Genomic DNA, 25,612 nt, shown 5'->3' with positions numbered 1-25,612 from the left:
TGTTGGGATAATTTTCTGTTTCATAAATTTTGCGCTTATTAATTATATATTAATGTTTTACCTATGTTTCATTTCACTCTACTTTTTAACCCTTTTAAGACACTTTTCTTCCACGCGTCAGGGTAGTTTTATAGTTGTCTTTTTGGTTTTTACATTTAATTGATTGTATGTTTTTCCCTCAGTTCTCTTCCAGTACTTGAGTTTTTCATCCACAGGTTTTAGCTGCATCCTTTTGGTGGGCTATGTGTAGCTCTCAAAAGTAATTTTTGGGGGCTTTTAAATATGGTATGCACGAAGCTATCGTGCATTATAACCCATAAATATGTGAAGAAGAATACTATCCACATCTTCGCTTGTAGGTTTGCATGAACTGCATGACAATGAGCACATATGGTGACCTTGGTTACTCCTGACTAACACTTGAAAAATCTTACATGTTCTGTTTTTGCCAGGTTCAAAGCTTAAGAAAGTATGTCAATACCTGTAAGGAGATGGCATATTTACCAACCAAAGATGCATAACAATTTCATTGCAATCTCTTGCATCATTGTAAATTATACTGTCAATTGTATTCATGAACCTCTGAGTGCATTAAATGGAAAGAGATGCTAGTTGTCTACATTTTGACTAACACCTCTAAGGTGCAGGCTATAAACACAGCTGGCAAAAATATATTTTAAGGAAATGACAAAACTGGAATTAAATGTAAAGAAATATATAATATGTATATCTGTTTGCCTTATAGTTTTAGTGTTCAGACACCTGTGGTATTGAAAATGAAAGGCGGATACTTTCCACTAATAAAATTCACACGGTGTGGTAAACATCAAGTCAAAAAATGAAAATATTTACTCAAAAAACACAAAATCTGGAATACTGGTCAGGCTTCTGTGAACTTAGGCTTTCTCATTTGCTTCTGTGACTTCATGTAACTGCAAACCGACTCTTTTTCTCTCTCTGTCCATATATATGTATATCTGGAGAGTGAGTTTTCATAGTCAGTGTGATGAACATTGTGGAAATGGTCACTTATAAAGACTGAATTTGTATGGTAACTACCTATTACCATTGATGTCTAAAAAAATGACTTGTTGGTGTTACACTGGTAAAATATCCTTTTAATATTGTAGTTTCACTAACTATAAAACATGCACCAGCCATACTTTAAACCAAACTCTGATCTTTTCAAAATCTTTTGATAAATAAACCTCATGGAGCGGTATTTGCTTGCCCTCCACAAAACAAAGTGTAGGATAAAAACTAATGAATAACCTTGTCTCACATTTCACAAATTACTGTGAATCGCTTCGTAAATAACATCCTCATATCTTGCTGTCCTCAAAAAAATAGGCCACAATGCTTGACAACTGTAGACCATGATTTTTGCTATATGTATGCATGTATACATGAAGTTTTAATGCCAAAATTATGCATTTGAAAGAATTTTGGGGATCCTATGAAAGCAGAAAGTAGTGCACATTGTTTATTTGCCATTTATCCTATTCCACCTATAATCATCTTTTTACTTTATTGTTCAAGCTTGGCTAATTTACAAAACTAGCGCTCAAATGGCCAAACATGAACCTTGCAATCACCACACAAGCCTCCGTGGAGTGTGAATGCTTTGTCACTACAAGGCCTTTCACCTACTTAAAGGCACATCAAAAAATGTATGAAAAAAATAAAGTTCTCTTTTCTCTTTCTTCCTCCTTCTTCTCCCCAGTTACTTGAGATCCCCAAATGCGCAGAGAATAAAGTCAAGATTTTTTTAGTCATTAATTAGATGCTCTTTTGGATTTTAGTTTTTAGTTTTCATAGAGTTCATGTCTATATATTTGTACACATGTTCAGAAGGATTGAAAGAAAGTGCTTCGATATTTTAAGGAACTGAATGTCAATTTTATTTTCAGCAAAAGATAAAAACATCATTTGCACAGTTCTGCCTCTTCAAAATAAATAAGAATACATATCAGTGTACATGTGGACACCTAGTTGTAACATAATTTGTTTAAGCTGGAAAAGAAAATTGGCACAAAATGATTATCATACAGTGTGTCCTTTCACCATCAATATTCAAACCACTGACATTATTTACTTCATTTCTGAAAGACAATATATGCTGGAATCTGCAAACTACAGAAGCAAAAGTCATTTACTTACAAACTGCAACTTCACCCAGGTTAGGACCGTCACTTCAGAAACATATATTTATTTTTTTACTCTAGGTGGTGTGAATTTGCAGTCAAGCACAGCGAGGACAGATCCATCAGTGACAGTTTCTGGTGTAGCAAACATTCCCAGACCCAACCTGCCTTGTACAAAAGCAAAACAACTAAATCCTGACAGATTATACCTCAGAAATTATACATTTGACTTGGCAATAGAAAGGCTGAAGAAAAAACAGACTGAGACAAACACTACATTGCAACTTCTGCTAAATGTATTGTTGGGAGAAGAAGAGAAATGATGTTTTCCTGTTTCACCCAGTGGAGACATCAAAATGACGAGCATGTCATTCTTTTTATGATTTGCACAACTTATGTCTTCACATCATTTCCTTAGCACATCAAATACTTGTTTATACTTTATTATATGTGTGCAGTTGCACTTCATATAGTGTTGAAGGATATTTCTGAGTCCGTGAATAATGTGGCTCCGGATTTCAGTGTTTGTGAAAAACAGCCCCTCATCACCCTGCTCCCCGTCCCAAAGATAGAAGAAGGAGAAGAAAAAAAATCCCATATAAACTGCTGTCAAATTTCATATGAACAGTCAAGTGACTACTGATTAGCCGCTAGAGACACAGTCTTTCATGAGAAATTTTTTATGTTTTTTTAGCACAAAGATAGCAAAGAAATGCTTCAAAGCAAGAGTGCTGGGCCGGTGCCCATCACAGGAATGAAAGGACAGGTGCCTCCCCGTAAAAATGCTCCAACATGTATGCATTCTGCAGTCAATGGTTGGACCCAAGCCCAAAATCTGAAACCTTTAATGTCTTTTCCACACAAGGTTTCCTCCTCAGTCAAGCCACTTTTGAAGTCCGTGTCAAAACTCACCATGGCACGATTTTCAAAATCCATACAGGGAGGTAAACAAACCAAAAAAACCTTTGAAGTCAAAGTGTTTTTCTTTCAGTCTCTTGTGTTGTCTTTGAATCTTTTCCTCCAATGCACTAAGGCAGACAAAATCATTTTCTCTGACAATAAATTACTATTATTTTTTGGAGTCCCACAAATGTTAAGAAACACATTTAGTGGCTATGACAAGACAGTGGTGCTATCGCTGTTGCCGTACAGGTCGGCCAGCTTTTTGAAGCGTGGTCCCCAGTTGCTGAGATAGTCATAGTTCTGATCTGAGTCTGTACTTAGTGACTCCAGTGAGCTTAGCGACTCAGCTACAGAGCCGCTACCTTCAAAAGCATACGTCTGCAGAGAGTCGTACGGGGGAGCTGATGGGTCCACGTCGGCATCCTTCAGTCGCTCCCAAATAAACTCTCGAAACACCACATTGTCTGGTAGGGATTTATAGGATGGGCGAGAAGCTGAGGGGTAATGAAAGAAAGTAGGGGTATCTGGTGTGACGTCTCGTCGTACATTGGGGTCTCTGATGACATTGAGGTTACGCAGGGTCACCATGTCGAAGGCCTCTGTGTCCTCCTCGCCCCCTCCCTCATCGTCGTAACGGACGATGTTTTCTCTGATATCTCTTTCCTCTTCCAGAATCAGAGGTTCTTTTCTTCTCCGACGCATAGTCACAATTAGTAGAACCATGACTGCGAAGAAAAGCAGAAATCAGTCAGTAATAAGTGACATTCTTTCCATTCCAATCAGCTGAAGATGCAAGAACAGATGAAAAAAAGTAATTTCCACCTAAGAGTGCTTGTACTTTAAGAGTTCATAACATAGAACAAGTGGGAAGCTTGCAGAGAGGCATGATGCAATTGAGTGTGTTGGCAAACAAGTAAGAGATACAAATTATCATCTTACTGTAAGCGCTTGAATCGGATTGCATTCGACTGAAGTGCTTAAGACAATCATGACTAGACATGAGACACGAGATCATGAGAGTCTACGCTGATATAAATTGTTTGAGGTAATTTAAATACATGCTAAAAGTAAATGAAACAAAACCAAAACAAAACAAAGCAAAACACCTCTTTATAGCAACTGAACAAAAATTGCTGAAAAGGTCCTGAGAGGGAAAATTATTCAGATGGGCGTTCAAGCATGGAAATATAGCAGTTAGCATAAATAGATGATTGAAATTGTTCGCTAAAAGTAACTGAAAATAAGTTTAGTAAATATCAAACTGTTGCAGTGATAAGCTAAAAGCAATGCAGCTAAATAGTTAACTGAAGTAACTGACTGACAAAGCTCTTAAAAGAAATTAATAAAGGTTCAAAATGGGTGATCAAAGTAATTAATAAATGCTAGCTAAAAGTAGTTAGCTAAATCTGATATTTAGCTAACATTAACTTTTTTTTTTTTTTTTTTTTTTTTTCTTTAAATGACATCAGAAACAGCAGTATGCGACATTACGTGATGGCAGAGCTTCAGTTCATCCTTTGTCATTTTTTTTTTTTTTTTAATAAATAGGACAGGGGGAATGAATGAGAGAAAGAGGGGGAGAGAAAGAAAGAAAACCAAAGGGGAGAAGAGACGGTGAGAAGGGGGGGGGAAGAGAGAGAAAAAAAAAAGAACTCCTGGGTCACCTGTATGGAGAAAAAAAAAAACAAAAACAAAAAAAACAAACAGAGGAGACAGCAAACAACAAAGAGCAACATAATAATAGAGAAAACAAAGCACCATCACAATAAACTAGCTAGTCATAGATATCAGTATTTACTAAATAATAAACGATATTGTGCAGCACGCAAGATAGACAGCGCACAGTGTGCTTTGAGGTAGCAGCCAAGAAAGCTTTAGTCCGCGTCTGTGAATACCCATGTGTGCATACCTGTGTGGATCAGCATGCTTGCATTCCAAAGGTTTCTCCATGTAATGATCTGCTAGGGAGTGTGGGGGGGCCACAGCCCCGTCCTCCAGGGTGTGAAGCGGGTATGGAGGAGATCAAAACTCCAGACATCCAGAGGCCCCCAGAACACAAGAGACCATGGAAGACCAACAGAGGGGCAGCCGCGCCACTGTTCCAGTAAGAGCTGAGGAGAGTCCCAGATGAGGGCTCGCCCAGCAGCCGCGGAGCAGAAGTCAGGGGGAGTTGCAGTGACGCGCCCGTGAGCTCCGCCGGCCCCCAGCTGCGCCTGAGTGACCGAGCCCCAGGCCGAGAGGCCGGGGGCACCCCACCTCCAAAGGGGCCCGAGCGAGCCCCAGGCCCCAGGCCCCGACAAGCGGCCGCCAAGGAGTGAGCCGGTGTGTACCCGGACGCCCACCCCCAGACACAAAGAACCACCAACACACCGACACCTGAGGGAGTCCGCCACCGGCAGGGGAAGTGGTGGTGGGTGGAGATAGGCCTCCAAACCTTGGAGGGCCTGAGGTGTCCCCAGAGAGGTGGCGTCTGATACCCAACCTGACATATAGACACAGACATACAGGCACACACAGACACAAACATCCATTCCCACCCTCATGCTCTCATATGCACTCACTCCACACTCAACCAACGTGGAGACAGACATAAAGAGACGCTGTACACACAATCACACTCCCCAAGCGTACTCTACAAACCGGGTCTAGGTACCCTTGCCCCTGGAGGGGGGAATTGCACCCAGACCCAGGTGGTGTTACCCTTTTCCCTGCGGTGGGGAGAGGCAGACCACCCCGACTCCGCAGCAGCAAGGAGGCCCCACACCCCAGACCGCAGTCGGACGGCCAACTCCTCCTACTAGCCCTCCCGCTCCAGCAGGCCGCAGAGAATGGGGGTGGGAGAAGACTCCAAACCTCCCTCCACCCGCTCATTGTAGTGTTGATGCATATGTGTTCTAAGGTGCAATTAAAACCCAGGAGGGCATGGAGCTACCTGCCAGAGAGCAGCAGGTAAGCGCATAGTCCCTCCTGCTAGCCCTCAATGACTAAGTGTATTTAAAATTGAGAGGTGGGCAACGACGTCAGGGGTGAGGTATACACCCTGATGGTAATTTGGACTCCGTGATTGTGCCCACCCCCAAGATCCTATATGTATGTGTAATGAGAGTGTGAATAATGTGAATGTCTAAGTTGTGGGATAAAATTGAGGCAGAGGCAGCCAGAAGGGGACGGGGGGGGGGGGGGGGGTAGCCTCCTCTGCACCCTGGTGACATACCCCCACTCCAAGGCCCTGCATGTGTGGGTGGTTGTGGAGGAGCGGGAAGAGGGAGGCAGCTGGAGATGGGGAGGGAAGGAAGGGAGGGGCAGGTAACCCCTCCCTGGGGCCAGCTCCCCCGCTGACCCCAGTAGGCACTCCCACCCTCCGCGACCCGCCAGGGAAGGGGGGCCCAGGCCCATCAGACCGGGGCCCAGTGCAGTAGCGCCCTCCGGCTCCACAGAGCCCTGGACAGTCCACCCAACCCCACCACAGAGAAAACTGCACCCACCCCACCATCCACACATCTTCCAGACTACATAAGACGGTAAACGCCCAGGCTGAGATCTTCCTCCACCTCTCCTGTATCTCCCCCTCCTGCAGAGAGTTCCTGAAGAGAAGAAAGCTCCTGCAAGATGTGACCATCCCCCCCACCAGTTGAAGAGCCCCCCAGGCGGCTCGACGCACCGGGGGCACCCTGCTCCAGGGCCGGTCCCCCATGCACCCACCCGCCCACAACCCCGGCAACACACCAACCAGGACCCAAGCCCCCGAGGCCCGTCCCGGGCCCCAGCCCAGAGACGGAGCGCCCCCAGAACCTCACGCCCATCCCGGACCCACCCAGGGGCAGCCAGGTTGCCAGGTCAGTAACCCACGTCCGTCAGCACAGACCCTCCCCTAGCCCCGCTGCACGCAGCCGCGAGGAAACAGTCACCTGAGAGCCAACAGAGCCCCCAACCGGACGTGACCGCTACCCCGGGTTGAGCCCCCCAAGGAAGATGCCTCCGGGGAACCCCCCGACGCCCTAAGCCTGTCCCTACCCCCTCACCAATCACAACAGTGAAGGCGGGACCAAACTATGACCCCCCACCCCCACTAGGTGATTGAGCTGATAAAAGGGGCCCAGAGCAATTGATCTAATGTGGTGGCAGAGGCTGTGTCAAGACTAATGTAATCTAATAGATAATTTCTATATTGGTTAGAATTAAGATTATTTTTATTTTTCCAGTTCATGAGGACTGTTTTCTTGGCTATGCATAGGGCAGTGAAGATCATATGGGCTATATTCTTTTCTGAAGTGACATTATCTAAGCTGCCCAGTAGACACACTAAGGGGGAAGTTGGAATGTTACATTTCAGACACTTTGATAAGTCTTCACATATCTCGCGCCAAAACTTTTGCACTGGTGGACAGAACCAAAGAGCGTGGATGTAATTGTCTGGTGTATTGCCTTGACAGTGTGAGCAGTTGTTGGAAGATGTAAAGCCCATCTTGAACATCCGATGACCTGTATAGTGCACTCTATGAAGTATTTTGTATTGTATTAATTGCAGACTGGGATTTTTAATTAATTTAAAAGTTTTTAAGCAAATCTGAGACCAGAAGTTTTGGTCTAGGTTGACTGATAAATCTGCTTCCCACTTTGCAGTAGGAAGGGATATTGATTCATCTAATTTAGAAAGTGTTCTGTATATTTTAGATAATAATTTGGGGGATTTAAGAGTAAGAAAATGTGCCGCACTTAGTGGTGTTTGTAATTCAACTTGACTGAGGTTAAATTTCTTTTTTACTATGGATTTAATTTGTTGATATTCTAAAAACCTTGTCTTGTTGATCCCATATTGTTCAACTAGTCTGTCAAATGGAATAAATTCTGTTCCCTCTAATATATGTTCTAAGTATTTAATTCCTTTACAACTCCATTCTGGGAAATTAATCATATTATTGTTTTGTAATATGTCAGGGTTATTCCAGATAGGTGTACGTTTGCATGGGATTAATGAAGACTCCGTTATTTTTAGAAACTCCCACCATGCTGTTAGAGAAAAGCTGATGTTGATACTTTTAAAGCATTCATGTCTTTTGATGTTTGAGCTAATAAATGGTAGGTCTGAAATCTCTAGATCCTTGCATAGTGCCTGTTCAACATCTAGCCAGGGCTCAACTAAGAAGGTATGTTTTAACCATTCTGAGATGAACTGAAGCCTGTTGGCTAAGAAGTATTGGTGAAAATTAGGCAGATCTAATCCTCCTCTATCCTTGGTTCTTTGTAGCGTTTTTAAGCTAATACGCGGGGGTTTATCTTTCCAAAGGAATTTGGAAATATATGAATCCAGAGATCTGAACCAATCTTGTGATGGTTTGTTAGGGATCATCAAAAATAAGTAATTTATTTTTGGCAAGATCATCATTTTTATAGTGGCGACCCTTCCCATGAGTGATATGGGTAAAGATTTCCATCTAGTCAGATCGCCTTCTACTTTCTTTAGAAGTGGGATGTGGTTTAGTTTAGTTAAGTCTGAAAGCTTAGGAGAGACATTAATACCTAAATATTTAATATTTCCGGATTGCAGTGGGGCAGAGGAAGAATTATGGAAGGAGCAGTTAATGGGGAGAACTGTAGATTTTGGCCAGTTAATTGAATAATCTGAAACTCTTGAAAACCAGTTTATTAAAGTAATTACCTCAGAGAGGTTGGTTTGTGTGTTTTGCAGAAAAAGCAACACATCATTGATTTTATGTTCTATGTTCTTACATTTTATGCCCTTAATTGTTGTAGCCTGTCTAAATGCTGCTGCTAGAGGTTCGATAAAAATTGCAAAAAGTGAAGGGGAGAGTTGGCATCCCTGTCTGGTGCCCCTCAGGAGACAGAAGCTGGAGGATGTCTGGTCATTTGTTCTGATACGAGCCGTTGGGGAATTGTATAATATTCTTATCCAGTTTATGAAAGAGTTTCCAAAACCAAATTTGTGTAAAGTTGCGAATAAAAATTTCCAATTAACTCTGTCAAATGCTTTTTCTGCATCTAGAGATAATATTATGGTTTCGATGTTTTTATCGTATGAGTAGTCTATTAAATTAAGTAATCTACGAGTGTTTGTTGAGGAGTGCCTACCTTTTATGAAACCAGTTTGGTCAGGATGACTTAAGAGGGGGGTCATTTTCTCTAATCTCTTTGAGAGAGCTTTGCAGATTATTTTAAGGTCTACATTTAAAAGAGAAATTGGACGATAGCTTGAGGGAAATAAAGGGTCTTTGCCTGGTTTTAGCAGGAGACTAATGTTGGCAGAATTCATATTTGGTGGTAGTCTGCCCTTTTCCTCGATTTCCTGCAACATGCTGTGGAATACTGGTGCCAAAATTGTCCAGAATTCTTTGTAGAATTCTGCAGGGAAGCCGTCTGGACCTGGAGCCTTATTATTGGGCATACTTATCAGGGCTTCCTGGAGTTCACTTGGCGTCAGTGGCGAATCCAGTTCCATTGCTTGACTGTCTAGTAATTTTGGAAGAGTTACGTTGTCAAGAAACAGATCAATTTCATTTTTAGATGGGTTTATTTGTGGTGAGTATAAAGTTTCATAGAAATCCCTAAAAATGTTGTTTATTCTTCCAGGATCATATATTGTGTTCCCCGATAAATCTTTAGCAGCACATATAGTTGTTTTTTCTTTATTTATTTTTAGCTGGTTAGCTAGAAATCGACCTGATTTGTTACTGTGTTCAAAATTCTGCAAGCGAAGTCTTTGTATAAGGAATTGTGTTTTTTTATTAATAGTTTCATTTAATTCTAGTTTTGTTTTTTGCATATTTTGTTCAATGTTTCCTGATCTTGGTGGGACGCGTAGGCTTCTTCTAGTGATTTGATGTTTTTTTCTAATTCCTGAATATTTTTGTTTTCTTCTTTCTTTTTGTGTGATGAGAAAGAAATTATTTTACCTCTCATCACAGCTTTCCCTGCTTCCCATAGAACAGAAGCAGATATTCCGGGAGTGTCATTAAAGTCTAAATATGAAGTCCATTCCTTTTTAAAGTATTTAATAAAGTCTTCATCTTTAAGTAGTGATATATTAAATCTCCAGTTTTTACTTGGCGTAGTATTATTCTTGTGCATTAGTGTTAAAGATACAGGAGCATGATCGCTGACAGCTATAGGATGAATCTCAGTGTCTGAAATGTCACACAGCAGTGAGCTGCTGACCAAAAAATAATCCAGACGAGAGTAAGAGTGATGAACATGCGAGAAAAAAGTATATTCCTTACTGGTGGGGTGAAGAGAGCGCCATGCATCGCAAAGACCAAAGTCGCTCATATACTGTTTGATTATATTTGTGGACTGCCAATTACGCTGAGTTCCTGTTGTGTTGAGCCTATCCATTTCTTCATTTAGTCCAAGGTTGAGGTCACCGCCAAGAATGAGTGTGCAATCAAGGTGTTCAGAGAGTGCACTAAAAAAACCGTGGAAGAATGAGGGTTCATCAACATTTGGACCATATATACTAACAATACATAGTTTTTTGTTCAATATTGATAGTTTAATAATTAGAAATCTACCCTCTGGATCTATAACTGTATCGAGTACTGTAAAATTAACATTTTTATGTATTAAAATTGCTACTCCCCGTTGTCTAGAATTATAACCGGCTGCAAACACGTTAGGAAACTCAGGTGTTTTAAGTTCATTTAAACCTGTGACAGGTTTGTGAGTTTCTTGTAATAAAACAACATCTGCCTGTAGTTTTTTAAGCTGGTTAAATATTTTTAACCTCTTTCCTCTGGTGCCAGCTCCATTTACATTCCATGTGACAAACCTCAGCATGCCCTTAATTGTGCGTGTATGTCTAATGATGTATGCTGGGTGTTTCGTTTAGACAGGTGGAGAGAATATGGAAACATCCCTTGTTTATAAATAGAAAGAGAAAAAGAAGTGTGGTGAGAGACTCCATAAGTCTGACTATGTGTGTGAATATTCACTAATATGAACAAGCGTGGCTTGCTTATGTGTCCTGCAAGTCTGTGCGTGCTGTGAGGCTGTTGTGAATGTGCTGCCGTTGAGCTGATGTGTTTGCGTGATCGTGTTGTGAAAATATGGAGAAATAGAGGGTGTTGTTTGTAGGTGAGTGGGGAAGTAGGTGACCACAGCAGTGAAAGACAAGAGAAAGAAAGAAACCACATGAACTGTGAGCGACAACAAAAAAAAAGAAACGAAACGGAAACATTCCAATTAAAGCAATGACGGAGGGTGACGGTGTTATATCTGCTATGACATCATATTGATATTACTAGCTTAAACTCATGTTAAAGGAGAGAGTGTGAATGAATAAGAAAAGAGTGTAGCTAACATTAACTGAACGGGTAAACAGCTGCTGGGTAAAGCAACAATGGATGGAAACTGACAAACAAAGGTGTCCAAAAATGATGTATGATTATGTTGCACATAACGGGTAACTGTTCAAATAGAGCACAAGTGCAAACTTCATCACATACCCAACTTTCAGACCAACAAATGTAGTGCGGAATATTTACTATCCGTTTTGTTTGCTTATTCAAGTCAAAGTCAATGGGGACCGGAGCCTATTGCAGTTGCCATGGGCTGAAAATTGGGGTACAATCTGGACAGGTTGATAGCCCATCACTCACATTTACACCCATGACCAATTTAGAGCCACCAATTAACTTCTCCTGCATGTCTTTAGACTCTGAGGGGAAGCCAGATTACCCTTAGCGGGAGCTACTTGCTGTGATGAGACGGCGCTAACCACCATGCTGCCTATAAACTCAGTCAATAAATAAAAAATGCACACATTTGGTGGGTGATGTGTTTCCTCACTGACTGGGTATTGATTCATTCAGGGCTTGTCGGAGCATGTCTGATAAAATAGCTTGGAAACCGCCGCCCTATCAATTCAATGGTAGTGCTTTGCAAATTCTATTAGTTACAAAGCTAAAACTGTTATGTAATATGCTGTATTTCGTCCCTCTGTGTTTTCCACCTCCTACGTTTTGCTTCAAGACTTGTACAAAACTCCACCAAACTGAAATCCTTGGTCCTCTGAGATCTTGCCAGAAGCCCTCCTCCAGCCCCTGTTCCCTCTCCCATACATTATTGCTGAAAATAACTCTACGCCCAAGCAAACTGGCAAATGTCTAATGATCCTCTATCCATCAATGTCAGGCTGGTGCCAGTGAAATATCGTTCCGTGGGCCCATATTTCTTTTCCTTCTCGGCATCAAGCTACTGCAGGCAACACAGAAAGAGGCCCTGGATCCAAATTCAAACACCACTTCACACCCTCTAATAAGGGAGCAAATGGAAGAGTTGGAAGGCAGGAAAGTGTCACATGGAAACACTGCAGGAGATGAATGGACAGCTCTCTGTGGGCTTTTTGGTGACTGTGTGTACCCTATAACAAAAGCACTATGTAGTAGTATATAAACCAGATTTTGTGAAATATTTGGACTACTCCTTCACTCAAACAATGCTACCAATATCCATGATACTTTTCAGCGCTTTGGGAAAGAATGCCAAACATTTCTGTGGAAGATTTTAAGCAACTCGAGTCGTTCTAAATTCTATTCAAATCAGCAAGGCTTCTCCAAAGTGAATTACAAAGTGGCACGTTGAAATAGAATATTCTCAGTGCTTTCCAGCAAAGCTCTTTAGGTTTTAATGCCTAGAAGGCAGCCACAATGCATCACAGACTGGAAACGGGCCAACATCCAATCACAACCCAAAGGATGAGCAGGTGGATGGTCGGGCATACAAATAGTCAGTCTGTGTCAGGTACCAGGGGTCTTGTAAGAGATGATTTCCAGCCGAGGCAGTTTAACAAACACAACCGTGAAATGACAGGAGCCGCACTTTTCATAGCACATGTACTGAAGATGTATACTAAATCACAAATAGACTAAAAGAAGATCAATTTAGTGCTACAAAGGCTTTTGCTGTAATTGAATTGCTTAAATGATCTACCCCACACAATCGATTGCAAACAAGGTGAGTTTTCAGTGTTGCCCTTTTCTTTCCAGCAAGCATCACTTTCTCATTAGAGTATTTTTCTATGCGCTGTGATTCTGGTGAAGCCAGGACTGATTATTTACTCATTTTGTCACCCACACACAATCTATGTCTCTTCGTTGCAATGTAATTTATGAGAGGTATTAATCAGCAGCTGTGAGGCTGTCTGACATGAGTGGAAGCTCAATGTTTAAATACTAATTAATGGTACACAGACAATTGTTAATGCCATTCATATTTAAAAAAAGAAAAACAAAAGAAGCACCGCTTTTAAATTATTAAGGACTCTGAAGACCCGTTTTATTACTCCTACTATGAGTATTGATGCCCAGAATGAAGACAATTTTCTGACAACTTTTAGCACTTTCTACTTTTCTGACCTCCCCTGTGTGCTTTTGAGTGCTTTTTTCACTCGCATGCACTAAATCAGAATTTAGAAACATACTGAACTGGTACATCTCTCCAAGCTACATCTGCATAGATCATATGTAGTGAACAGCTAAGTTTTTTTTTTATTAGTTTATTTTTTCTCACTCTAGTTAGTATAGTTAGTTAGTATATCACTTTTTGTTTAGTATCAGTCTTTTCGATAAGGCCACTTTGGATGGACAGAGCTCTACTGCAGTGATTAAAAGTCCACATAGCCAACCAATCCAAAATAGCCATGAGAAGCATGAAGACCATCAGGAAAACATATGGAGTACAAATGAGGGAACATAACATAAAAATGAAACACAGGACTATAAATACACACAGAACAGTAAATAGGGAGCAAGAAACAGGTGAGGGCAGAACACTGGTGGACACAGGTAATGGTAGTTAGGAGGGAGGAAGAAAGAGGCAGGGAGTAATACAAAAGAAAACAACCCTTCAAAGTAAAACAGAAAATAACCAATGATGAAGCCCACAAACACCATCCATCCATCCAAGCTGGTATTGGATGAGAGGCTGGGTACACCCTGGGCAGGTCACCAGTCTATCGCAGGGCCAACATAGAGAGACAGACAACCATCCATCCATCCATTCGCTTCCGCTTATCCTTTTCAGGGTCACGGGGGGCGCTGGAGCCTATCCCAGCTGTCATAGGGCAAGAGGCAGGGTACACCCTGGACAGGTCACCAGTCTGTCGCAGGGCTAACACACAGGGACAGACAACCATTCAAACTCAAATTCACGCCTACGGCCAGTTTAGAATCTCCAGTCAACCTAACCCCACGTACGTCTTTGGACTGTGGGAGGAAGCCGGAGTACTGATCCAGACACAGTGAGAACACCACCAGAATCAAAAACACAAGAACAGCAGCAAAGTCAAAATTCTCAGTAATATTAAAAATGGATCAAAATCCTGGCATCATAATGGCATGTTGCCACAGGCTGAGTTTTTATTAAAAGTTATTAAACATTTTTCTTTTCAAAGATGAATTGGATAAACTAAAGAACATCATATTAAAACATGCTGTGACCCAATTATTATCTCAGTCAAGCTCCTATGTAGGCATGAGAAATCACTAACATCAGCTTTCTTAAGTGATGAGATAGCAACATCTTCCAATCATGTCTAGGCTGGTCGCTGAAAGTTGCTTTATGGCTATGATCCAGAGACCAAACAGCAGTCAGTGGACCAAAGACCTAAGCAGGACCCAAGACCAAGCATGGATGGGTCACCTTCTTAACATTCACGAGATTATTGCCAGTTTGGTATTGAACCATTGTAAAGTCTCTAGTCAGAGGGCACTTTGAATGTGCAACTTTGCACCTCTAATATTTTAATGATTCAGAGCCAGTGAGCCTGTTCTTTTTTATTTTATGCCAAAAAGCACAGCAACGCCTGAAAAAGAATTGCTGTATGATATTACTATTGATTTCTTTTGTAAAATGGGGATTTTTGGTATTTTGTAAGACATCCACTGTCCTGAAAAATACCCCCATCAACATGAAAATGCAAGAAATGATGCCAAACACTGTTAAGAGCAACAGGTGGTGATAAAACCCTAACCATATAGAAATGTTCTTTAATCAGAAGCATAAAACTATATCATTGTGCACAGTCTGATGTCAAAAAAGGAGATAAAGGTACACACAAGACAAAAACCTTCATCAGTGAACTGAGATGGCCTTTATGCGTGGAAGGCCAAAACACAGAAAAAGCTCTGTGCTACAAAATACCCTTGTACATGTAGACAGGGATTAAAACAGCATTTGACTGTTAGTGTGTGGGTTGTTGTAATGAGACTGAAGTAGGTTTGGATCTGACTTGGTAAAAATAAATAATAATTCCAGTGTCTATACATAGTTTTGCAAAACAGAGAGCAAATCAAGTCTGAAGGATTTGACTTAAATGCCATCCACACACAGCTTCACTCACCGTGACCTTAAAGTTGGATATTTTTAATAATTTAAAATCAGAGATGAGCCCCAAAGTAAAGTTTTGAAGTGATCTGTTTTGTTGTCTCCAACCAAAACTCAAAAGCAACAACAAAAAAAACACAGCCTCGCACTGCAGAAGCAGATGATTGGCAAACGACTGACACAATTAAGCGATTTTCAAAACAGCGCCTGATTGGGTTTCTGAAGGTGATATTTAATAGTGACAGACCTATGATTTCTAATTACAAGAACAAAGAACAGACAAGAAAGGAAAGGGACAGAAAATAACAGTGTCAAACCAAGGAGGTGTCACACCGCTTCAGAAACATAACAGATGTCGCTCTCTTCTGGGGATGACATTGTCTGTAGAAGCAAATAGATTCTGCACAACTTGATAAAGAGCAGGGAAACTATCACAATCATCGAATACAAAGCCTCCATTTGACTGGCCACATTTTATTATTTATCAGAGCTGCGATGTGTTTGTTGAACGCTTCAAATGGCTTTTATGTCGCCTGTGCTGTTGCTGATATTATCTGTCACACTATTAACTGTGCATCTGTCCCGATTATGCGCCTGCGCTTATTTACTGTTTTATCAACATTTATGTATTTATTTGCGTCCTCTGTATCCTCCTCCAAGCTGTTGCCACTTTTTCTCCAAATACTTACAAGAGGTCTTTTCAGCTTTTGCCAAGCATAACGAAAGACAAATTTGAAGTTAATTGACTTGCTTGGCTGAATAAAGGCTAATTTCCTTTTCTTCTTTTTCTTTTCTTTTTTTTCTTTTTTTGCATGTCACACAGCGTTGTAATGATAGCAAACAACATTTCGCAATTTTAACAGTCAAAGCCAACGCGGCCATTTTCAGGTCACAATGTGCACAGTCAAGCTGAAAGATGGTATCTGAGAAAGAAATCGTCTGCTGTGTGAATGCAGACACATAAATAGAGACACAGATGGAAGACTTGCACAGGGGACATGGACTAAAATAAGAGACAGATGAGTAGACATGGTGATTTAAAGGATGAGTCTGATAAGAAATAGTCAGACAGAAATAACTGTCTGGAGATCTGGAGTGCTGCGTAATGTTCTAATTGGCCCTCTGGAGGACTGGGCAATATCTGACCTGTACTGGGGGGAAAAAAACTGGATCATAATGTGATAATGATCCTCTCAGTTATTTGGATACATCATCCAAAAAGGACTGTCATTAAAAAGATTCTAAATGCTTGTGTTGAGATGTTTTCAGGAACATAACTGCAAGAAGCAGAGAACAGGCTCAGTAATTAAATCTAAAAATATCAGCCTATGATTAATGGCCACTTAGCTTATGAGCATGTAGTGCTAAAGCTAATGCACAGAGCTCTGTGGACTTTGAAAGCAGACCAGCAAAAACGCCGCATTTTCTTTAAGCTCCCGTGAAGCTCCAAGCTCCAGGACAAAGTGGAGGAGTGACACTCCGAAGAGCTCTCCACACGCAACATGCATTGTAGTTTTTAGACCTGTCATGAGGACAGATAGCTAGAATCAGCGTTACTGGTGGAAGTGCGTGCTCCACTCACCTGATGAGAGGGAGAGAGAGAGATTGATGGAAGAAAAGAAGGGGAGAGGGATGGAAAAAAAAAAGAAGACATAAGACTAACGGCACCTGAGGATGACAGCAGGGAGACAGCTCCGGTCTTATTCCGGCTCATGTCTCGTCCACAACAATACAATCACACGCAATCACAGCCTCAATTGCTACCTGCAGATTGAAAAAGATCTTGATGGAACACTATCAAGGAAGATCAGAATAAAGGATTGGGCAACGTGGGCACGCATGGGCTGTTAATACGAGGGAAACTAGAGGTCTCTGGTGGGGGTGGATGGGACAAACAGACACAAAGAGGAAACAGCGAAAAGGACAGAGGCCAGTTGAGCAAAACAGACTGATGGGTAAAGCTACGGAGCTAAGGACACACAGTCACATTCACACAAACACAGAAACTTGGAGGTATATTAAACTTTAGGCCATTAGTTCCATGCCCATGGCCTGAGGACATGTTGTGTAGAATAGAGGCAGCTTTCATTAGAGGTGCCACGCTCAGGGTTGCACTGCTACGTATTTCCCCCTGTTGCTCTTTTGAAGTTTTCATTTATCAAAGAAAGTGCTCTCTGTCGCAATGAAAAGAAGGCAGACCTCAAGGGGACTAGGATGATAAGCAAAGTTTGACCCCATCAAAGATCTCATTTCAGTTATTGTATATGCTGTTTAGATCCACCTCGGCTTTCAGTGAAGATCATCTAAGCGTTAAACTATGACTCTGCCCTGATGGGGTAAGGCTTTATCTGTGGGTTTTATGAGCAACGATGCAGCCAGGAGCTGACGGCTCACTGCTGCATCATCTATAAGAGTATGCTAATGAATTCTCATTTACAAGTGTCTTTACTAATATCTTAACATATGGTGTTACAGAAAAACAGTAACAGAGTGCCCTTGAAATGCAGTATTCCATACAGTACTTATCTGTATGACCTCCTTGTATTATTATTAGGTTAATAAAATACACTGACATGTATCTGGGGGAAGCTGTAATAAGAGCTCTCTAAAAAATGATCTAAAATCTAAAATCTCATCACTGACTCAGTCTGCCTTCAGGCACTGCTTTCTCTCAATAAAAATGCACATTATTACACTGGATTCTTTTTTATATATATATTTATTTATTTATTGTTCCTGGGATCTGCTGGAGCCACTCGCCCAACTTGGGGGTCACTGCATCAAGTGCTCTGCTGGGACCACTGTTACCTTCACCCTCCACATCTTTATGAGCTCTTCTCTGAGCCCTTGGTACTTGGTACAATATATGCATTTATTAACAATAAAGACTATAACAATTAAATCTTTTTAAACAAATGTTTAAGTAAGTTTTTTTTTAGCAAATTAATCCTATTTCGTGAAAGTCAGACAAAGTATATCAAGGCGATCTTTTATCTGTTCTTGACTTACTTAAGTAAAAAAATGACATGAAGAATTTTACCACAAGATGAGCACAAAAACCATTACACTAACTCTAGCCAACTGATCCTGTTGGCATGATTTCAGTTGTATTTCACTTGTAAACATCCAGGGCTGACCGACTGAGGTCACGTGTATTTACCAAAGAGCAAATATGAGAGGCAGCTATCTCCCCCAGGTTTGACCTCTGCAAGACCTGAAGATGCAACTCTATTTTAGCAAGAAATCTCTTGCACACTCAGCTGCCTGGAGAATGCATAACAAGCACGGTCTAAATGCGCTGTAGATGCTGAGGTGAGCTGTGGTTCTCACATAGTGCACGACTGTAAAGCTACATTACCAACACTTAATTCTGTACTTACTCCTGAACTACAAGGTTTAAAGTTAGCTTAAGTATATCCCCACTGCAACTTAACAGACAAATGGAGCTAAGCTTGTATGCTGTTCAGCCAGACAACTAGGAAGAAATGCTTAAGTCTACAGAAACTCTCAGCTTCCTGCCTACTCTTGATTTGCTAAGGGGCTTAATTATCATAGGAGTTGACAAGGTCAGAGGTGGGGGAGGGTTTATTTTACTTACAAGCAGCCAGGCTTTTTAGCAATTTTTGGTGGTCTTGAGCAATACTTTTCCAGGCTTTCTGAAAGTCTTTCAAAGTTCTTCTTTGGACAATCGCTGCTTTTTTCATTTATTTAGAGTCCAGTCATTATAAAAGCCAAGCATAAAAAAGAGCATCTAACTCAAAGGAGGAACCAGTGTCGTGTCTACATATAACAGTCACCTTTTTAAATTGGGTCTTTAGGCAGCTTGTTGCAAAAGCAGTAATTTGCTACAGTGAGTCTACCAAAAATGCCAAAGATAGCAGAGTTTGACAGGTATAATGTGTGCGTGTGTAGGTACACGTAAGTTCTTTGTGTTCTTGTGATGCTGAGAAAAAGATGCTCAAGAGATGTTAGAGAAAGAAATGACACTATATAGCCTTGCCAGCCGTTTTACTGATGTAATCTCACAAGCTATAACATTATCAGATCACACTCATATACATGTTATAGTGCTGCTGCTTCTTCATGCTTATTTGCTTACTGGGTTTTCACACATTTTATGTATTATTATAGACCAAAGAATTAGTTGATGAATAGGCTGCAGTAGTACTCAGATACAAACAATCTTATAAGGAGAACTCCAGACGCCCGTGTGGAGCCATAACAATGTTTTTATCGCGCTTTCTTCTGCTGTTTTCTTGCATTCACTGATTTGGCTTGTTTGTCATTCGTCATATTTGCAATTAGGGCGAAGCAGCTTGGCAACAAACACACAATTCAAGCTGAAATTTACAGCTCAGGGACCGCTGTTCTTTGTTGAGATTCAGGGTATAACTGCTTCACTTCACTAAGTTAAATATTAGCTGCTCGTGGTAAACTCTACAATGACAGCCGATGTCTTGGCTCTGTTCAGTCATTGTTTGTGCAACATCAGTAGCCATTAGTCGCTGAGGCTGTCTAGAGATCTGCTTTTGGACAGAGTTTTAGCATTTCCTGTATGATTTTCTGCTGGAGCTGCATGCTGCACCCATCTACCCATCTGCCCGTAATTGCATTAGTATCGATTTGGCTTTAATTTTAAGTTCTCATAAAGAGCTGAGGTCATTTTTGTATGATTGGTTCTTAATTGGAGAAATCCGAGGGCATGAAGCACTTGCTAAAGTAGGTCAGTGAGCAATGGTGCGAGTTATTGTACAAAATCTTTAGCTGCTAGTGCTATAGCCACATTAGGGAAGTTGAAGACCAGCAGCACGACTAGAATTATTGCAGCGCTGCTAGTGACAGCGTTGCCTCTGAAATGGTTAGTTCAAAAATAGGGAATGGGTCTGCAGCCACTCTACGGTCAGTTGCCGTCTTCAAAGCAACTTAAGGTAATAAGATAGTAACAAAACAGAGTCAGACTGAGTTTCTAACTGAATGGGGTAAAATTGGCAATTGCATAGAATCTGTTATTGATAATATAAAAAAAAAAAACACCTCTTGCTTGTTGCAAATCTGTAGCTATCTACACACACAGAAATTGGCATTCAACATTCAACAGAAATTTACATAAACTACTTACATTCAGTCAGAGTCAGAACGTCAAAAGATTTCAAACGAAATTTCAACAGAAATAGCGATATGGTTGTGCAGTTAGGTGATTTGACTGTAAAGTTAGTGTAAAATGTTTTAATATATCCAAAATTGCATGCCCCCCAACCCCCCCAAAAAGCAAAAAACAATCCAAAGCAAACAAAAAAAATAACCCAGGTTGTAGAAGTACAGCGACTTTCACCCCTGCAATAAAGACGGTCCACTCTGGGCTGTCCAACCAATCCCATGAGCCACCAAAAAAAAAAGAAGAAGAAACAAACAAACACACACACACACACCCACACATATCCACACAAGCTGCTGTTAACTGGACTTCCGTGACACTAAGGTCATATAGGGCTTACCCAGAAGTGTGATGATGCAGCCCAGAATAGCCAGGAGGGCACCTGTGCTGAGGCCAGTTGCTGTATAGGCCACAGCTCCACAAGACAAGGCCACTCCGTCAGAGTCACAGTCACACACTCGAACTGAGAGTGTATTTGTGCTGCTGAGAGCAGGACTTCCACTGTCCACAATCAACACAGGGAGTCGATACACAGGCTGCTCCCGTCTCCTGAAGCCACCTCGCTTTGTCAATATGGATGCTGTGTTGTCTGCAAAGTAGAGTTAAAGCATGAAAGCATCATATCACTTGTAAGAGAAGACATGGGAAGCTTTATTTAATCTGCATATCAAGTTTATTGGCTTCAAATGAACAATGAACTGCAAATATGTGACTAGCAGGGGCTTAACTTCTATCTTATAATGATTGCTGTGCTTTGGTTGTGCAGTTTGAAATGATTTTACAGTATTAAAAGCAGCAATGCCAACAGATGGTGTCATTAACACAATTCATTATATGACACGCTGTGGCATCTCTCCCTGCTCTGACCACCTGTTGGCTAATAACAACTTTGGTTTGATGGTAAAATCTTATATGAAATCGCAGCACATGAAAGAGAAAGAGGCGGCTAGAAGAGAACAATGTGCCATTACATCAGCTGAAAAAAGCCATTTCATGTCAGCTATATCAATAGACTGAAATGCACTTTCAAATTTTAGCAGTGCATGATTGAAATGTAGATTTTTTTTTGCCTTGAAGGACAACTCCATTGTTTGTCTGGGGGATATTCAGATTGCTTTCAGAAGCCCAAGAACAAGGAGAAAATGAAAATACCGAGGAGTTCTCTTGCAAATGTGACATTAGTAAAATCAGGGGAGAAAAGTTTCCTCGTGGATGAATAAAAAACACACAGCTGGTTAGTAACAACTGATGGGTTGCACACTTAAAACGCTGAATAAATATGTTCTGCTGCTAAATGTGAAACATGTGGCTGTGCCTGGTATTTGTCCTCAAGGGACATCTGTGCGCAGGAAGGTGGAAAACACATATGAATAAAGTGCAAATGTTATGCCAGTATTTGATTACTGAACATGCTGTCCCACCCCTGATCATTAAACATGCTGCTACAACAGTCTCCACTCCTAGATTTTGGAAGCTAACTACAGGCATTTGGTGCCATTCAGCCATGAATAAATAAATAGATAAGTAAACATGAGTACAGTCTGATTTTGACCAGTGCTGATTTGCAGTCTGCGCTCTAGTAAGGTGTTGGATGGGGTTAGGGCTTGGTGCAAGCCGGTCAGGATCCTCCACAACATGCTGGAAAAACCATCTCTTTATGAAACTGGTTTTGTACGCTGGGAAACTGACATGTTGAAAAATGACAGGATCTTTTCCATATCCCTGAGCATTGTACTTGGCACACCTGAACACTAGAACCAAAAGACTAAGAAACAAGTGCAAAATGTCTTTTTCAACTCATATTTTAGTCTTTTAGTGTTTGACAGCAATAACACACATTGATTGTACAACTGATAAACTACTTGTAAAGGTACTTCCTGTTAGAACTGGAAGTTCTAGTGATCTATTACCCGAAATTTCACAACAGTGTTATTTGTCATGTTTCCTTTTAGTAAAAAAATCACTGATGTCTTGCGCCTTTAATACGTAGAGTTAGAACTGAGCCAAAATGGCTTGCAGCTAACCACAGGTATGTGGGCTTTAATCAGCGGACAAGTCAACTATTGCATTGGCTGCACATATGAAACATGTTTGAAAGAAATAGTTAATAAAACATCAGGCAGCAACTGATCTTTACATATCACAAATTTTATTTTATCTGCTGATTCAACACACCCACTGGAGAAGACTGCTGCTCAGCTTACTTCAGTCATATTCATGAACATGTTTGGCCCACTTTTAATTACATTTTATTAACCAGTAGTGCTGTTGTTCTCTAACTTTCCATCCATTGTAGAAGGAACCAGTTACCACTTTAGTTTAGATTTAGAGGTCTTTATGAGTTTTTTGTCTTTTGCCCTGTCTAACTCTCCTTACCCCCAACTGGTCGCAGCAGATGGCTGCCTGATTCTGCCTGAGGTTTCTTCCTGTTAAAATAGCGTTTTTCGTTCCCACTGTTACCAAATTCTTGCTCATAGGGGGTCGTTTGATTGCAGGGGTTTTCGCTGTAGGGTCAATATAAAGCATCTTGAGCATGACATGCTATCATTAGTTTCTTCTGAACTTTTTTAAGTTCAAAAGAAACTAATCCCAGAAATATTTTGTTAATAAGCGTCAAAGACTCATAACTGAAAGTTCGTCTTTCATCTCTTAGGCTACAAAACTTTATTTTATTTTATTTTTTTATTTTGGCCATCTTGACAGTAGGTAGACAAATTGATTGCTTCGTGAGGTGGTGTGAGGTGAGGTGGTGTGAGGTAAACCACCTGCAGCTGAATGTGGCCAAAACAAAGAAGCTGGTGGTGCTTTAATTTCTACGAAGGCTCAGATCCTTCAATGTATGCAGCAGGCTGCTCTATATGTTCTATCAGTCTTTTGTTGTGAGCCCCATCTCCTTTGCTGTGGCATGCTGGGGTGCATGCATCAAAAGCAAAGGACGCAAACAGACTGAACAAACTCATCAGGAAGGCTGAGTTTGCTGTTGGCATGAAGCTCACCATCCTGGAGGAGGTGATCAGTGACAGGATTCTGGCAATCATGGACAATAACTCCCACCCCCTCCATAACACACTATACAATCTGAAGAGCAGTTTCAGCGACAGGTTCCTTCAAACTTGCTGTCTGGGGGAACGTTACAGCAAGTTGTTCCTTCCTGCTGCTATCAGGCTCTTTAATTCATCCACTTGGGTCAGATCCACACATGTGGAACAGTATTAATCACACCTCAATGCACCCTGTCACTTTTGTACACCACGACATATTTACACACATACTTGTACTTTTATATTTATATGTATATTTTTCTTTATACCTATAGCTCTATATTTATCTATTTATCCTAATATGTATCTATTAGGGGTGCAACAATACTCATATCGATATTGAACCGTTAGATACAGTGCTTTCGGTTCGGTACGCATATGTATCGAACAATACAAATTTTTTAATTTATTTTATCAACTTTTCTCCTGACGATGCTGTCTGTGTTGAGCACTCAGTGGATCTGCGCTCGACAGTGCAGCCTAAGCGGAGTAGTCGAACGCAGATTCACTGACCGCAGTGCAAGCTAGCAAGACAGAAGTTAAGCTCTTGTTGCAACATGGCAAACTGAACCTCCCCCACCCTCATTCAGATGTGGCGTTTGGAACTATTTTGGTTTTCATGTGAAGTATGACCCTAAAGGTAAGCGCGTCATGGACAAAAGTAAAACAGTATGTCGGATGTGCCACGCAATGCTCAATTACATGGGTGGGAACTAGTGCGTTAGCGCAGTTAGCTCGTTAACGTGTTGGCGCCGTCCAGCCCCACGCACGGGGCGATCCGTGGTAACTCGTTAACGGAGATTTGTCGTGTTGTGGCGTTAACGTCATTTCAACGAGATTAACGCTGACAGCCCTAGTGGGAACACAACGAATATGACTGCACATTTACGCCGAGATCATCCTAGTGCAAAGACAAGTGGAAGCAGACAAAAACAACAAGCACAGATGCTACAAACTTTACCCGAGTCATTTAGACAGCCGTTAGCACATGATTCTCCTTATGGGGACCTCGATCGAACCCAGGTTAAGATGCACTGCCCCAGAAGAAGCGTATAGTATAGCTTTTATTTTGGAAAGAGCCATTTCTCTGTAATAAACTCTCTTTTCCAAAGATGAGTGATTTCTCGATCAGATAGTTTTATTTTTTTTATTACTTTGTTGTTTCAGCAACATTAAATTTAAAAACTGTACTTTTGAGTTAAAATATATATTTATAATTTTAATATATGACAAATTAAAAAGGCATGAACATTTTTTTGTATCGAAAAAATATCGAACCGTGACACCAAAGTATCGAACCGAACCGAACCGTGAATTTTGTGTATCGTTGCACCCCTAGTATCTATCATAACTCCGTTTCGATATGAGCGCTTGTTGTTTTTTTATATATTTGCTGCTATGACAACTCAATTTCCCTCTGGGACTACCGTAATTGTCGGGCTATAAGCCGCTACTTTTTGCACAAGCTTTGAACCCTGCGGCTTTTAGTCAGGTGCGGCTTTTCTATGGATTGTCCATGATTTTTGTCATATCGTAAGACGATTTGTTTTGTTTGTTCCGCTGTTGTACGGCACTACGTTGCCTGGCGGAAGGATCGGGGTTCAAGAGTGGTATGTTAGTCACATGTCCGTCCGCCAGGCAACGTAGTGCCGTACGAAGTAGCGCGAAAAACAAACTTCAAAGTAGCGGTACGCGTTCAGCGGGAGTCGTGGATGATGAGCGGCGATAAACTTGCAAGTTATGCCCAAAAAGCAAGTTATGCCCAACGCCATCGGTGGATTCTGACAGCGTGGAAAAGTGTGAAAACATCCACGATCACCAACGGATTTTGAAGGGCTGGACTGCTGCATGATGGAGAGGAGGACACCGCCACGGCCCTTCAGAGGGTGTTCGACTCTGACACTGACAACGAGGATTTCTTTGGTTTTGAAAGTGACAACGAAGGAAAGAAGCGGAGAGTGGATGATGAAGCCATCCTGAGCCTGTTTGTATCCGACACTGGAGAAGAGGACTTTGGTGGTTTTAGTGCG

General features: G+C 41.2%; 1 protein-coding gene across 1 annotated transcript in view; it reads right to left on the bottom strand.

Annotated features, from left to right (window-relative positions):
- Nucleotides 1–1,936: 1,936 nt before the first annotated feature.
- Nucleotides 1,937–25,612, bottom strand: part of LOC146567177 (cadherin-7-like) — a 141,908-nt gene continuing 118,232 nt past the window's right edge. The window contains exons 11-12 of the mRNA XM_085286847.1: nt 20,882–21,130; nt 1,937–3,772 (exon numbers count right to left, since the gene is read on the bottom strand). Coding sequence (XP_085142973.1) covers nt 3,258–3,772; nt 20,882–21,130 — 764 coding nt within the window. The 3' untranslated portion in view covers nt 1,937–3,257. The remainder of the gene's footprint in view (nt 3,773–20,881; nt 21,131–25,612) is intronic.

The sequence above is a fragment of the Mchenga conophoros genome, linkage group LG9 (genome assembly GCF_057382185.1).
Source record: "Mchenga conophoros isolate Kocher_MC1m ecotype Shallow Benthic linkage group LG9, M_conophoros_male_GT1.1, whole genome shotgun sequence".
NCBI lineage: Eukaryota > Metazoa > Chordata > Actinopteri > Cichliformes > Cichlidae > Mchenga > Mchenga conophoros.
This window is presented reverse-complemented; position numbering and strand designations above follow the sequence as displayed.